Source organism: Fistularia commersonii, chromosome 26 (assembly GCF_037954325.1).
Source record: "Fistularia commersonii isolate RoL2024-O1a breed Wild chromosome 26, RoL_Fcom_v1.0, whole genome shotgun sequence".
NCBI lineage: Eukaryota > Metazoa > Chordata > Actinopteri > Syngnathiformes > Fistulariidae > Fistularia > Fistularia commersonii.
In genome coordinates, this window is record NC_141309.1 from 5,038,032 (window position 1) to 5,054,420 (window position 16,389).

Genomic DNA, 16,389 nt, shown 5'->3' on the forward strand with positions numbered 1-16,389 from the left:
AATATTACAAGTACTTAAAACTGCATCTGATTTGAATCCAGGTGAAATCATCCTGGCAAGGTTTGCATAGTTTAAAGCAGTAACAACACATGTTTGTGTTTTGGGATGTGGCTCTCTTGTTGTGATGCTCAGGGACAAACCTGAACAGGCTTGACATAGATTTGGTTCTCAGCCCGTTGGCTTTTTTGAGGAAATGTGTTTAAATACGAAAACACATGTTGACTATTATTTGAATATCTCTTAACTAGATGTTAGCACAGATGAGCAGTGTGGAGAGAGTGAGTTGGGCCGCGAGGCATTCACAAATACTGTAGTGTTGACTGCCAGTTGTTCCAAGAGCACAGAAAGCAGCCAGTGGTGGCAAACACACGGTAAATATTACATTTTAATTCAATGCATGTTCAATGCATTCAATGCAAGTTTAACTGCCAGACTGTTGCACATTTGACCCTAAAATGAACCAACCTACTATGCGTCTTTATTAGCACATATCCAAACAAATGCACTGCAGACACCAATATAGTCTGTTAAAGTAGAACATCACTCTACAGGGAAACACGTTTCTACGCTGTACATGTGACAATAAACGCTTTGAATCTCGAACCGACCGATCGACCGACTGACCGACCAACCAACCGACCAACCTAACTGAGTGACCAAATGAGCGACAGACCAACCAACCAACCAAATAGACAGACAGACGGAGAGACAGATAGACAAAACATATTAACCCAAACACTGATGTAATTTGAAACAAATGTTTATTTTCGCTCTCTTTTTTTAAATTCATAGCATTTGTATCCCTTTTTTCAACTTATTAGACTTTTCACTTGACCTTTTTTTCACCCCTACAGAGCTACTTTCACATTTCCCATTTTCACTCGCTCTACTTTCCACAAATAAATTCTTTCCTGTCTTTAATGATATTATGTTTTTTTTTAAGTGTGTCTCTTGGAGTATTTGTTTAAAGGAACTATGCAGTAGATGGATGTTTGAAGTGGGTTATTTCCTCAGCTGGCTGGGAAGATACAATGTGTGCGAGCGTCTGTATATCGTGATAGTGAGGAGATAAAATCAATAGATCATCCAAAACACATGCAGCATCGCTGACATGGACTGTTTAAGTCTGTAGCTCAGCTCGGAGTGTGTACGGGAGAGAGAGATGAAAGACAGACAATGACAATCACCAGACGGTAGAATTGTGAACATGTCCTTGTTTTTCTCCAGAGAAAATATTCTGTATCGTTAAAACTGTTGTATCTGCCTGATTCTGCACAGACATACTGTACATAAGAACATGCATAAAAAGTTTACACCGTGATAATCACGTTTAAACTCCTATTTGCGTAGCAGGATTGCATTTTCCTCACTCTCTCTGGCTCTCCATTAGAGAGTGCGTGTGTGATTATAATTGCTCTGCTATATGCGCATTGTCGGAGCATAAATCACATTCTTTAAATTCTCATTATATTATCCACGGTCAACTATTGGCTCAGTGAGCCTGTGTCTATTGTTTAAGTGCGTGATTTTTGCATGCCACTGTTATGAGACAACATGTCACTTGATGATGATGATATCACAGGATTAGCATCCCTGATATTGTAAAAATAGATGGCAACTTTGAATGCGGCAGTTCATGTCCTTCTTCTGTAATGGGTGTTTGTGTTTTAGTTTGTAGCCTCATAATGTTTTTCCACACAACTATCAAGTTGATTTGATTTCATCTTATAAATAATCCAAATTATATACGGGCGCACCAAATGTGCTGAAAGGTATATCCGTCCACTCAGTCATGTTGATCAGCATGAGTGACAAGTGGATTTTTGAAGTCCTCTCATAACCATTTGAAAACCATTTGCAGTCTTTTTTTTCCCCTTCTGATCTAAGACCAAACATTTCCTATCTGGTTGGGATGGCTAATGCATGTTATATCTGTGAGGTCATCGCAAAATCCATGATGATCGTGATGACCATGATGTCTAATATGATGAGTCCGATTTTAGAAGGATAGAAGGATAAGACTATAAGACCACGGAGAACCTTGACCTCAGCTGACGTCGGTGTTTTTTCTGCTAAATTGATGAAAAGTTCTATCCCCATTATAAATATCCCCATTATAAAAGTGTAATGCGCTCCACCATTGTTTTGTCCGATTAATTATTATCAGAATCATTTTTTGCACATTTATTTCAGTATGTATTAAAATGTATTTCCTAAATATGCTTCTCAAGCACAAACTGAATGCTGATAAAGAACATGATCTTGAATCATACAGGAGACACTTGAAACTGAAGGAGTTTGGATTTCCGGTACCTATGTATCTGCAGACATTCACTCTCATGGAATGTGAATTGTCTCCCGAAAGGAGGGTGAATTTTGCACTCTTGCTTTTCTATAATTCATTGATATAGTTTATATAGTGGTTCATAAACCACTGATTGCGGTTTATGAGCCGCGGACACAACGCAGATCCTCCAGAGTTGTCGTGTTCAGCCGAAGCACTTGAAGCCTATTTAACAGCTTGCTAAATGATCTGAATAGGGTTTTCATTTCTACAATAAATTCACTGGTTGCCATAGCGACTTTTTAATTTTCCTCTCGGATTCTTGCAATGTATGTGCTCCAAACTAGAATTTTATTTGCTTTTCACTATATCAATTGTTTTGCTCTCTCTTGTGCATTGGTTGGATCAAGATGTTTCCTGGTTAGATTCCTGCTGTGTGGGGTCTGAATGTTCTCCCCATGTCTGTTTCCCCGTTTCATCACACGGCGAAAAAAGCGGAGTGTTTTGCAGTTGAACGTCGTTGTACGCAGCTCTGTGACCCTGCAAGAAGAATACATTGTATAGACAATTAATGCATTTTCTGTTGTCCTTTGTTGTTCTTTTGTTGTTTGCGTGCAGATTTTACATTTCAATCATTTTCCTTTTGTTTTTCACTGAATATGCAATTTGATTAATACATTTTGTAGTATTTCAGCTGAACATATCATTCCAGTGTGTTTATTGATGTAACCCATAGCTGCCCTAGCAGCCAAAACAAATTCGGTCGTATCAGAACACTGCTTTTGTGCCTTTTTTTAAGAAAAATCTTCTCAAATTGATCTCAGTAGCGTTACTGATGAGTCAGTTTCAACCAACTGCATTAGCCTACATGCAGTGGCGCTGCAGCCCACTGATCCACCCAGATACCCGGAGTCTGTGAATCAATGTGGGCTGTTTTGTGATGAGAAGGAGCTCACAGATGGTCATGAGAAGAAGGAGCTTTTGACGAATAGACCAGCTGGTATGCTTTCTCTCTATTCTTTCCATTACTCTCTCATACTTCCCCGAAATACCATTTCATCTTTTCTGTTTTTTCCCAAGGATATGTTTAGGGCCTTTTCGGCCACACACACACACACACACACACACACACACACACACACACACATACATACACATGATGCAAAAAAAAAAGGCACAGCATAAACATAAAAAAGGTTAATTACTGCATCAGCCGTCAGGACAGAGAAACTGACTGTCTCTAATAAGATTTGAGCGTTATTATAATGATAACTACTGTTATTATTATTATTACTATAACTGAAATTCTTGGTCAGGTGTTCCAATTTATAAACCTTTACCTGCTGTTACCTCCTCAGACCGACGGTCAACATTTAGTATGTGAAATTCTTGAGCATCGCATTAGAAAGAAGCGACCTGGGTCATAATTCTGTGCCAGAAGAAAGCGGCTTGTTTTTAAGAGCTCAAGGAAGTGGGGGATGGAAAAGAAATGGTACGTCGGTCCATCCTTTTGTCGAGATCCCGGGGTAAACATCAGAGCAAATAGCATCCATTGGTGGGATTATGGGCGAGACACGAAGAGGGTCGAGAGAAGTTATCTTGCTTTAATACCACTGTCTGTAAGCACGATCCCTAAATCATAGTAAGTTTGACTCAAGGCTCAAGTGATAACATCTGATATTCCATATTTGAATATATTCATGAGCTGTACTCCTGTTCCCAGAAGCTGTATAATGGAGATAATAAATTCTTCCAATTACATGTGTAGTGTAGAATTTTTGTTAAAAAGCAGACGTACATCCTTTATTTACAAAAAAAAAAAAAAAAAAGAGGTTCATTATGGCATTCCTGCACATGTGGGATGGCTAAGCTCATCGTAGCACTGACGTGCTGAGGAAAATGGAGATAAGAGTGGGCACAGGAAGTGAATGGAAGTGGAGGGGAAAACTTGAACTTCAGAGAGGAGAGAAAGAGCAGTAGATGAGAACCTTTCACCTTCTGTGTTTCTCTATATGTACAGGCAGCTCTGTCAAACACCAGGAAGATGAACAACTACTTAGAAGAGTAGGGGTGGAACAAGGGGGGGGGGTCAGTGTTGCTAAATGAGTGTTGTCTTAAGTGGAAGGGAGAGGCGTGCTGTGTTTACATGAGCCTGGTGAAGGGCTTTTCTAGTAGGCCATGTTTGACACAGCTCCAATGACTAATGAACACGTTCTCCCTCCCTGTGTTTCCCTCACTTTGTCTCTGTCTTCCCTTGAATATCCTCTCTCCATCTCGCTATCTCATACCCAATCTCCGTCTCCCTTCTCAACCTTCTGTGTTAAGTATCCGTCTTCTTCTTTCAGGCTCTAAAAAGCACCATTCGCTCTAAAAGACTCCTGAGTTTTTTTTTTTTTTTTTTTTTGCTTTGTGGGACCATAGTTCTTAATTGCGTGTTGACAGTCGCCCCTATATCCTGCCTTCAAGCCTGAAGGGGAAACCTGAAAGCCCATAATGGTATCTGAAAAGCTATTTCAGTGAAAGAGCTTGAAACAATTATAGTGTCAGCGGAGCGCCGGAAAATTTCAGACAATTTCATTGCACATATTGTTTAACTTTCAATATGTTTTGACATCTGTGCTACATTTGGTCATTACAAGTTTTTACAGGGGTTCCTCATACCGAGATACAGCATTATTTTCTTACAGGTTTTTATTTTCTAGCACATTCCTTTCACAAAGCCGTTTCCCTGTGGCGTTTGGCTCCTTCAAGGGTATAGATTTTTACTTCATTTCAAAATCGCAAGAACACATTAGGTGAAAGCATTCATACAAAGTATTTGACCCTAGTTGACAAATGGAACAATGGGAAACACTAAATCAGGGCCAATATGAGAATGAACACTTTTCCCTAATGAGAGCATTTGTTTGGAATCACAATTTTGAGAATAACAAAAAAAAAAAACTCTGACAAGGTATGTCGCTGGATCGAGATTGCAAGACTGACAGAGCCACAGAAAGATGGATAAACGGATTACTTCTGTGACTCGCTCACATGCCTGACATTTCTAAAGAGTCAGGAGACTGCGGGGAGCCTTGTAGCGGCCAGATTCAGTTTTAAGGAAAAGAAGTGTGTTTTTGTGCTAATTCAAAGATTTAAAAAAAAAAAGATAGTAATAAAAAATCTTTATGTCCTATGTGTGTTTGACATAAAAAAAAATATCAATTTTCAGTACAGGTAATTCACTCAATGGACAGGATGGTTCTATGTAAAAATCAACTGTTTTTAATGAAACAGAAGGCTTTGCGAATTCTCCGACAGTGTTCTGACCAGATGACCTTATCTGGCTTCATGTCCAGGCCGCGTGCATGAACGTGCACCCCAGGAGTTTCAATCACTACAAAGGAGACAGCTCATCATGTCACATCTGGCACGAGGATGGGTCTCCGGATTCATCTCGGGCGACCTTGTAGTTGGATTGAACTTTTCTGCTCTGTCTGCAAAATAAGATATATGAACATAATTTCAGTCTACAAAGACTTAAGTGTTGCTTTTTTTTTTTTTTTATATTTCTTTATTTTATTAGAGTGGGAGACAGCAGTGCATTAAAAGAAGAAATCAAAACATTATCCGTGCAAAGGTATACATGCCAAAATTCCCCCCAAGATGTTACAGATTAAGATCAAGCCTTTTTACGAGATTTAAAAACCAAATAAGCAGACACTTTGGCTTTGTTATACACATTAGCGCGTACAACTAAATGAATGTGACCATACAATGTCTGGGTCACCTCTAAGGTCTGGCATGAATAAATGAAACAGAGTTCAGTTTAATCTCCAGTCCGTCTCCCATGCAGGAATGCACACGCAGAACATAGAGATCCGGGTCCACATGGAGCCGTGGGGAGGATCCCAGGTGCAAGATGGAAGTTAAAAGCTTTGTGTTTTGTAAACAGCACAACAGCGCCTCACATGACTATCTGTAGGCCTCACATAAAAAAAGGGAAAGGAGGTGGGGAACGTGAAAAACAGCAGAAAATGAGCCAATAAGAGCATGTTTTGATGGAGGACACGAAAGCCATGTGCTGATTTTGCTTTTGTTGCACATAGGAATGCTATAGAAAGATAAAGGGTAATGAAGGGAGCGGGTGAGAAATGTGAGTGCAGTAGGGGACGGGGTGGAGTATGTTATGGGAGGAAGGGGGAGAGTGAGAGAAAGGGTGGAAAAGGCCAACAGCCTGGGCTCCGTCCCCTCTGTGTGCCGCTAAACTACCCACCAGTTCCCCGCAGCTCTGTCACTTCTCATTTGTTAATCCTCATTTCTTCTCCCCCTCCTACCATTCCTTGGTCCTTTCTCTCAAATCGGTCAATTGTTACCGTGACCCCTTTCTACACCACCGTCGTCCTTTACCAGTATCTCCAATCTATTATCACTTTGTACAAGAGAAAATGTGAAAGGGATGCGCAGAAGGAAAAAAATTAGATGCAAAATATGTTGAAAATTACGCTGTTTCAATGTTAGCTTGTTTCACACATACATATATAAAAAAAATGCATTTCATAAACAGTTATGGGACTTTTTTAGGTTATTCTGATGAGACTACATCACTAGTTTGTCTCCATTATACAACAATAAGAACAAGATGAAATATTACTTGATTAGCTTTAGAGTGTAGTGTGTTTATATAAAAAAAACAACAACATTTTTTTTACATCAGTACTATTACACTGTATTTGTCAGTTGCCATGACTTGATGTTTTCTTTGGAGTTATTTATTTTTATTTAATATTTTTTTTAAAACCTATCTTGCTTTAAGTGGTTAATTTAGTTTTTACTGTCAACACAACTTGGGCTACGTCACAGTTGGGGGTCGTGACCAAAGATCTGTTAACATTGGATAGCGTGACAGCAGCATATTGTCAATAAAGCTGGGAAAATATAAGAAAAATTGAAATAAATGAAGCCAAACAGAAGGATGTCCGAAGTGTCTTTCAGCTTATATTCCCGGAAAGACTGCACACGTTTGCATGTTTCAATTATCTCTCCCCAGAGGAGGCTCTTCCATGTCTTGCAAAAATCATCAGAGTACAGATGAAAGTGGGGATACCACCCATTTTCTGACGTTTGACTGACAGCATAGAATTACCCTGAAAATACATGCAATGCATTTTGAAAATCACTTAGAGCCTGTTTTTTTTTTTTTTTTATGTATATCCATATGCTAAAATATTAACATCATTGGCAAAACAAACAAAATGAAAAGTTGACAATTTGCCAAGCGTGCTCTTTTGAGGAAAATCGAAAAAACAAAGTTATTGGTTCCCAGTTAGATACAAGGGTACATTTCATTATTTAATCCAGTTAAGCGGTGACTGCTGTTGGAATTTACTGTCAGAATGCCCAACCACAATTTTATCCCAATAAGCTTTATTATTAGACTAAATGTAATCCAGTCCCTTGTTTGAAGTTATCATTCCTTGGTGCTTTCACTTCTAGGAAATCTTGGCCAGGACTGCATTGGCACAAACCACAAAACAAAAGGTTTGCCAAGATGTTGCCAAATAAACTTGAATTGTAAAAATCCACATTGTATTCTATTAAGTATTTATCATGGGAAATATTTGTACTGAGAGAGAAAATAAAGGCAACTCGGGTAATATAATATTTGAGTTGATCTTTAGGGGTTATTATTTGCATTATATAATCATCATCAAGCTAGTTGCTGGCTTGTTTTGGTCCTTCTCTTTTCTTCTTCTCCTTTTTCCCTTCAGGAGTCGACACAGCGAATCAACTTTCTCCTTCTTACCATATTCTCTGTATCCTCCTCTCACGCTAACTACCTTCATTTCTTCTCTCTTTACTTCCATAAATCTTCTCTTTGGTCTTCTCCAGACCTCCTGCCTGGCAGCTCCAATTCCATCATCCGTTTACCCATATATTCACTATCCCTCCTCTGTACTTTGACCCAACCATCTCAGTCTGGCTTCTCTGACCAGTTCTCTGACCTGGTTACTCCCAAGGAGAACCTCAACATCTTCATCTCCACGACCTCCAGCTGTGCTTCCTGTCTTCTCTTCAATGCCACTGTTTCCCAACCGTTCAGCTTCCCCTCCTCTCACCGCTATCTCAAAAAACGAGTGAGAAAAAGCCTCATGAGACCTACATTTGGGTTTTCGGACTGTACAATTGATTTACTATTGCTCAGGAAATGGATGGATGAAGGCCCTCCTGGTATGTAAGAAATGAATTACTTCTATGGTTGATATCGCAGTTGCTTCTTTTTTTACTTACAGGGATATCGGCGGTCACATAATTAAGACAAGGATTTGAAAACTGGACACAAACCATCTGTTCACCTTCTCACATAGGGTTTTGCTAATTCTCATTATGCTGGACAGGCATCTGCTCAAAAGAGAAGGCTGAAGAGGAGTATCTGCTAGTGGTTTATTTAAAAGAGGAAGGGCTCTTGCTTATTTTGGACCATCTCTGCTTGCAGCTGTTAAGCATCTGGTCCCAATGATCAAGCTGGAATGAATGAAAATTCGAAAAGCCACGAAGGAAAGATACTTCTGCGCACCCCCTTTTCTTCAAGTGACAAACAGGTGCCCCTTTGAAATAGGATAAGGAGGGAGTATAGCAGCCCTTTTCCAGCTCCGAGGAGCTGTATCATTTGGAACGGGGAAAAACATCTGCTGTGAGTGAACTCACTGAAAAGTATCGTGTCTAAAAATTCAAGCCTTGTTCTCTTGTGGTCGACTTTATTTTCCTCTCGTACTGTCCATTGTTTTGCATCGCTGCCACGCTACATCGACTTTGCGGAAATTCGGGATTGAAGACATGAAAGGTGGCCCCCTCCGTCGGGAACGTATTATATATATTTCTGTCAACATTTATGAGCTTGTTCGACATTGTTTTATATTCATGCCGTATTTTCTTGTCAACTCAGTGAGTACATAATAAGTCTCATAATTTTTATTTTGATTATGTCGTCTGGTACAATCTGTACATTTGATCAGACTGTTACTGCAACTTTTGACCGTCGTCATGTTTGATTCATGCACGTTTTATTATATTCCTGATAGTGTTTCCTTCAGAGGTAGCAGATCATTAACCCTCTCCTCTGCATCCTCTTCTCTCATACCAACTTACTGCATGTCCTCTTTCACTACATCCATATATCTCCTGTCTGGTCACCCTTGAGGCCTCTTGCCTTGCCGTTCAAACTGCGGTGTTGTTCTACCTGTATCTTCACGATTCCTCGTCCGTCCGCGTCCAAACCATCTCAGTCTGACTTTATCTCCAGACCATCTAACAGTTTCTGTCTCTCTGATGGATTCCTGATCTTGTACATCCTCCTCACTCCCAAAGAGAACCTCAACATCTTCATCTCTGCTGCCTCCAGTTCTGCCTCTTGTCATTTCTTCAATGCCACTTTTTCAAGTCACTGGTCCCACTACCATCTTCATACAACGTACCTGTTCACCAAGCACTACCCTACTAATCGCACTTAGCCCCCAACCCCTAGAAAAAAACAACAACAAAAAAAAACAAACAAACAAACAAATAAAAAGATGAAATAAATGTATGTATGTATATGATTCTGAGATGACTCTTTGGTTGAGTGGTCACTTCTGACTTCCGACTACTGGTACTTAGGATCTTTGGTGACTGAATTGCACTTTTTGTAAGTCGCTTTGGATAAAACAATTTCTTTTCACATCTATGCAAATGCATATGTAACATTTTGGATTAGAATGAGTAATAAATTCAGTTATTTAACATTCAGGAGGAGTTACACTGATCTTACATTACATTCAGTTACATTTAGAAACATGTGACCCTTTGACGGCAACCATGATGCTCATGTGGCCCTCGGAGAAAATGAGTCCGACACCCGTGTTCTACACCTTTCCTTTCATTCTGCCTGATACTTTTTTATCCACCTGGTCCGACTTGCTTGCATAAGATTCTTCACCTCCTTACAACACTGCTCTGAACTGTTAACACTGTTTTCACTTAAAATCCTCCACCTTTTCTATCCCTGCTCTTCCCATCACGACTTTTCCACTCGGGTCTGTCTCATTCACACACATCTTCTTTATTTCTGTGGCTAAGCTTCATTCCTCTCCTCTCCAGGGCATACCGCCACCTTATTCCCTGCAATCAGCACAGATCACAATGTCATCTGCAAACATCATCATCCAATGTTTCATCATGTATATTTATAACAACTAAAAGGTTCTTCTGTTCCTATTCATTCTGTTTTTACAGGCAACATATTGGACAGTATGCTGCTCAGAGCGTCCAGTAAGGACGCAGTAGAGAGTGGAAAGGAAAACGGTGGAAGCACAGCTCCTGCCTCGTCCTCGCAGAGACAACTGTGGTGCCACTGCTATCACCACTGTCCAGATGACTCGACCAATAATACGTGCAGGTAGTTTACCCGGTTTGTAAATAATGACGGCTCCACTTTTTATGAAACTAAAAATGCATTCTGATGCTACAGTGCGGATGATGACATCATTTCCATGATGTTACGGTTATCTTTTTTATTTTTCTAGAACGGACGGCTACTGTTTCACCATGGTGGAGGAGGAGGGAGGGGTTCCAGTCCAGACTGCAGGTTGTCTGGGGTTGGTTGGATCAGAGTTTCAGTGCAGAGTGAGTTAATCGCAGTAACAGTACAGTTTTAATACGACTATATGATACGAGAGGGGCACATTTCAAATATTTGACGACTCTCGGTGAATCATGTTTCGTTCTTGTGGAGAACCTCTGTATCTTTAATTGAAAGAATGAAGGAAATAACATGACGGTTAGTGGGAGGAAATAAGTCACGTAACTCTCTTGCAGGACACATGGAGCTCGCGTCAGAGGAGATCACTTGAATGCTGCACAGACCAAGATTACTGTAACAAAAACTTGCATCCTACACTGCCACCGCTCAAACCTCCTCGTAAGTATGCAACATTCTGAGACGGTGGCATCATGGTTTTTAAAGCAAAGAACAAGCTTCTGTCTGTTTGTCCTATGAAAAACTTGTTTCTAGATTATGGAGGTGTCTACTGTGTCAGTGTGTCTGTGAGATCGTAAGTCTATACTCACATGGAAATGATAAGCCCTCAGGAGACGCCGGGGGCAGAGTCATCAATCTGAAACTCTATCAGACTAGATCAGTAGGAGAATTCATCGACTAAGCCAAGTGTTTCCTCTCGCTGTTGAGGGACAGGGCTGTTTGCCAGGAGAAAATGAAAAATTGATGAATGAAATATGATTTGTACTTGATTCACTGTAAACCAGTTTTTCCAAGTAGCTTGCAATGATAAGATTTGGACACAATTTTCTCTTTTCTCCTCATGTTATTACAATTATCAGCTTGTTGTCAGCCCGTTAGGATGATTCCAGATATTTATTCAAATAGTCTTATATTGAATACTCAATGCAGTGTTGTTGACCAACAACTAATATTGCAGGATAAGGACAAATGTCAGTTTATTCATTTTGTTCTTCCTTTATTTTATTTTATTTTATTTTATTTTATTTTATTTTATTTTATTTTATTTTATTTTATTTTATTTTTTTAACCCTTCATTCACTCCCTCCTTTATCCTTCCCTCTCCAGTCTATGTTGATGGAAAGATCCACAACATGGCCTTGTTGATCTCAGTCACAGTCTGCAGCATTATACTAGCTGTTATCATTGTCTTCTGCTACTTCAGGTAATTTCCTCCTTACTCATCTCAAATACATTATTGCTCACAGCCACGTTTAGGACCTTGTCATTTTATTGTTCATATTTTGTGCTAATTGTATGTCGACGATGTACTTTTTCAGATATAAACGTCAGGTGTCTCGCCCACGATATAGTATTGGTCTAGAACAGGATGAGACATACATTCCTCCCGGGGAATCGCTGAAGGATTTGATAGAGCAGTCACAAAGCTCTGGTTCAGGCTCAGGGCTCCCTCTGTTGGTGAGATACCGGACTCGCAAAAGAAACATGGACCAGGATCTGCAGTAGAAGTTTACAGCTCATGTGTCGACCGTGTGGGACCTTTGCTCTTCCTCAGGTGCAGAGAACGATTGCCAAACAGATTCAGATGGTCAAGCAAATAGGGAAGGGAAGGTACGGCGAGGTGTGGATGGGAAGGTGGAGGGGAGAAAAAGTGGCCGTGAAAGTTTTCTTCACCACTGAGGAAGCGAGCTGGTTCAGAGAGACTGAGATTTACCAGACTGTCTTGATGAGACATGAAAACATTTTGGGTAAGTACGGCCATTTTTTATTTAACCACTCAGTCTGCCCCTTTTGCATCTCATGGATTCTCTGTCTTCTCAACCCTCTGTCTCTTTCTGTATATCTTATGATGATGATGGTGATGGTCTATAATTATTATAAATAATAATTGTTGTTACTTTGGAGAAGAGGATTCAGAGAATAGGGTTAGGGTTACATGGAGGAAGATGATTTGCTGTGGCGACCCCCACAGCTGAAAGAAAAAAAAAAACATTGTTATTATCATTACTATTATTATTACCATCAATATTATTATTATTATTATTATTATTATTATTATTATCATCTTCATCATCATCATCATCATCATCATCATCATCATCATCATCATCATCATTATTATTATTATTATTTTTATTTTATTAGTATTATTATTATAAGCATTGTTGTTGTCATTATTATTGATATCATTATTATGTGAATTTTACTTATTATTTACATCATTAATCCAGCTACATCGGGGAATTTTTGGTTTGAAGAACCATATGCTAATTTTGTCCTAGTATTTTTAGTAGCAGTAACCATAAACTCTTCCTAAGTATAAACTGCTCGGGGGAATTTACTGGCTCACCATCCATGACTAGATTGTGTATTGAAGGAAAATCAGTCATTGATGATGATGGAGGGAATTTAATGCTTTTGGTTTTGTCTCCTTTTAACGCTGATTGAAATTACACTGTAGCAGAAGTTGGGCTCAGTCCACCCTTAATGATGCTGCAGTGTACTCTGTGCCAAAACAGATCGATTTTTGCCAAGAGATCAAACACCACGACCAATTAAAATAGACAACAACAGTCTGCAAAATACAACTTTCATAATTAATGTCACAAGATGCATAGTAATTAAGCAGTAATTAAATAGTGAGACCACTTCGGTAAAGTAGAAGACGAAGTGAATGCCACAGAGCTTAATGCTGTTTTTCACACTTGATGATATATTTGATTCTAATTATTTAAAAAATCCACACAACAAAAAAAAACAAACTTAATTATACCAAATCCTTCAAAGCAGATGACTAAAATTTTAATGCCCTGTTGCTGCTCAGATTGAAAAATATACGTAAAAAGTTTAATCATATTTTAACTTTTGCTGTATATTGTCTGGGAGATAGATTTCAAAAGTAGTGTCTTGCAGTGGCTGTACAAACAGATAGTTGTATGATATCCTTCTTCAAGCCAGATAATGTGAATAATATTATCAGTCAAGAACAGTCATTATTCATATCTGTCAAGAGTCATCCTCAGTACTGAGGGTTTAAAACCTTTGCTTCCATTAAAACTCACTATTATTCTGTGCTCTCCAAAACCCAACTCCATTCTATCATTTTACCGCTCCCAGGTTTCATTGCTGCAGATATTAAAGGAACCGGTTCTTGGACACAACTCTACCTTATCACTGACTACCATGAAAATGGCTCCTTGTACGACTACCTCAAATCAACCACTCTGGACAATAAGGCCATGCTGCGACTGGCCTATTCCTCTGTCTCCGGGCTCTGCCACCTCCACACAGAGATCTTTGGTACCCAGGGCAAACCAGCCATCGCCCATAGGGATCTGAAGAGTAAGAACATCCTGGTAAAACGAAACGGCGCCTGCTGTATAGCTGACCTGGGGCTGGCTGTCAAGTTCATCAGGTAAGTGCAGCATTTGTATTCTCAATCCATGTTTTGCAAAAAATTAAGTCAATATAAATCGAGGTTGAAAATGTTAATGTGTAGATGTTTTCATATCTGTGGCGCAAAAACATTTTGGAATTAAATATGTGGCATTAAGGACTGTCTCGCTAAAATAATCAATTCAAATGGGATACAATTTTGGACCTAAAAAAGAACAAACCGAAAACAAAAGGTCAGTTTGAGTTGGATTCATTTTGTTGGTCATGTATCTGATCTGTGGAATCACGGGCCATTTGAAAAAAAACAAAACAAACAAAAGAAAAATATTAAATTGAAACTGGTTGCAGCTATAAATGGAAATGTATTATAAAACAATTACATTCATTTTATCAATTAATACATTTTTTTGCAGCAAGCCATTATTCTTTTTGTACTAACCAATTTTTTTTTTTTTTATGATTTTAACCACTCTTGGTAATTTCTTTATATATACATATATATTACATTATCAAAAAATAACACTAGCTTCCATCAAAATTATCCAAACATCTTCTCAAACAAAATTCCCTGATAAAATCCCAGAAAATAAATGAGACATTATCAGATAATAATGATTCGGAAGTAATTAGGAGGCGAATCCGGACCAGAATTTCATGCGTGTATCTAACAAACGGCCTTTCATCGTCTGTTGGGTCGTATTGGCTGATTTCGCTTTGGTGTGTGTGACTCTGCAGTGACACCAACGAGGTAGACATCCCTCCAAACACCCGGGTGGGCACAAAACGCTACATGCCTCCAGAGGTCCTGGACGAAACCCTGAACAGAAGTCACTTTCAGTCCTACATCATGGCAGACATGTACAGCTTCGGCCTCATCCTCTGGGAAATTGCGCGACGTTGCGTTTCAGGAGGTACTGGATAATATTTTGCCCCTTTTTTTGTGGAACTTCACAAGAATAATGAGTAACCCTTCTGGAAATGTCTCGACTCAGGTATCCTTGAGGAGTATCAGTTGCCATACCACGACTTGGTCCCGACAGACCCCTCCTATGAGGACATGAGGGAGGTGGTCTGCATCAAGAGATTACGGCCATCCTTCCCTAATCGATGGACTAGTGATGAGGTGATCCTTGCAAAATTATTGTGACAATTACATCTAATTCTGCACCGGTTAACACGTTTGTCCTCGCTAACGCCATCATGTATTCTCTCAGTGTTTGAGACAGATGGGGAAGCTGATGACAGAGTGCTGGGCTCACAACCCGGCTTCCCGCCTCACTGCCCTACGGGTCAAAAAGACACTCGCCAAGATGTCGGAATCACAGGATATAAAGCTGTGAGCTGCCGTCGCCAGCTGTGTGTGAAACACATAGAAAGGGCGCTAAGAACCACACTCGCTTTTGGTCCAGGCTGACAAATATTTTTTTTTATTTCCTGGGAAAAGGAGGTGACGCAGGAAACCCAAAGTTCACATGGGGATACTGGATCACACAGTAATAGATGAGAACTCTGCAATATGTTTTTTTTTTTTGTTTGTTTGTTTTTTTTGTTTCCTGTACAACTTATTACAGTACAAAGGCATTACACATGAAGTATAAACGAAAGTCGAACCCCTGCTTCGAGCATCAGAGGAAATTAGACGTTTCAACTTGAAACCGGCGACACAACTCGGATCACGATGGGTTCCTGTTCACATGTTCCTCAGGCCTCGGTAAAAGAGATTGAGTTTGACCTGGTACTGTAGCTGCAGAGAGACACAAATGAGCTACTGACCGGTGAGTGGAATACGATATCACTGCTTTCTGTGAAAGCTGACTTACCCGTAGATGAAGCGCCGATAGATCGTAAGGCAATGGAATTGAAGGCATTCTGTAATTGCAGCATGGACACCCCGCTCCCCCCCCGACCCCATTCAAAAGACTGCCAACACAGCACTGGTGTTCTGTTTTTAATTTCACCGAACACGTTCCCGCGTTCTTAAACTTTCATGTTCGGTGACAAGGACTGGCACTATGTGGCAGAGATAAAGGTGTATTTTGAGGCTTCGGAAGTTTTGTTCATGCTGAAAATGTTTGTAGACACTGAAGAGAAGATATACCTTTATTTTTATGTTGTTTGACAGATTAAGTTGTAAATGCATATTTTCCATGTAAAATTTCTTCAAGACATATGTTAAGAATAAACTTAATATGCCGAATAAATTCTTGAGAATTCA

The 16,389-nt window shown here is 39.6% G+C and overlaps 1 protein-coding gene across 1 annotated transcript in view; it reads left to right on the forward strand.

Annotated features, from left to right (window-relative positions):
• Positions 1–16,389, forward strand: part of bmpr1ba (bone morphogenetic protein receptor, type IBa) — a 59,234-nt gene extending 42,845 nt beyond the window's left edge. The window contains exons 6-15 of the mRNA XM_086174156.1: positions 10,535–10,697; positions 10,825–10,924; positions 11,117–11,219; positions 11,886–11,982; positions 12,098–12,236; positions 12,334–12,526; positions 13,896–14,193; positions 14,910–15,085; positions 15,167–15,297; positions 15,389–16,389. Of these exons, the coding sequence (XP_086030282.1) occupies positions 10,535–10,697; positions 10,825–10,924; positions 11,117–11,219; positions 11,886–11,982; positions 12,098–12,236; positions 12,334–12,526; positions 13,896–14,193; positions 14,910–15,085; positions 15,167–15,297; positions 15,389–15,514 (1,526 nt within the window). The 3' untranslated portion in view covers positions 15,515–16,389. The remainder of the gene's footprint in view (positions 1–10,534; positions 10,698–10,824; positions 10,925–11,116; positions 11,220–11,885; positions 11,983–12,097; positions 12,237–12,333; positions 12,527–13,895; positions 14,194–14,909; positions 15,086–15,166; positions 15,298–15,388) is intronic.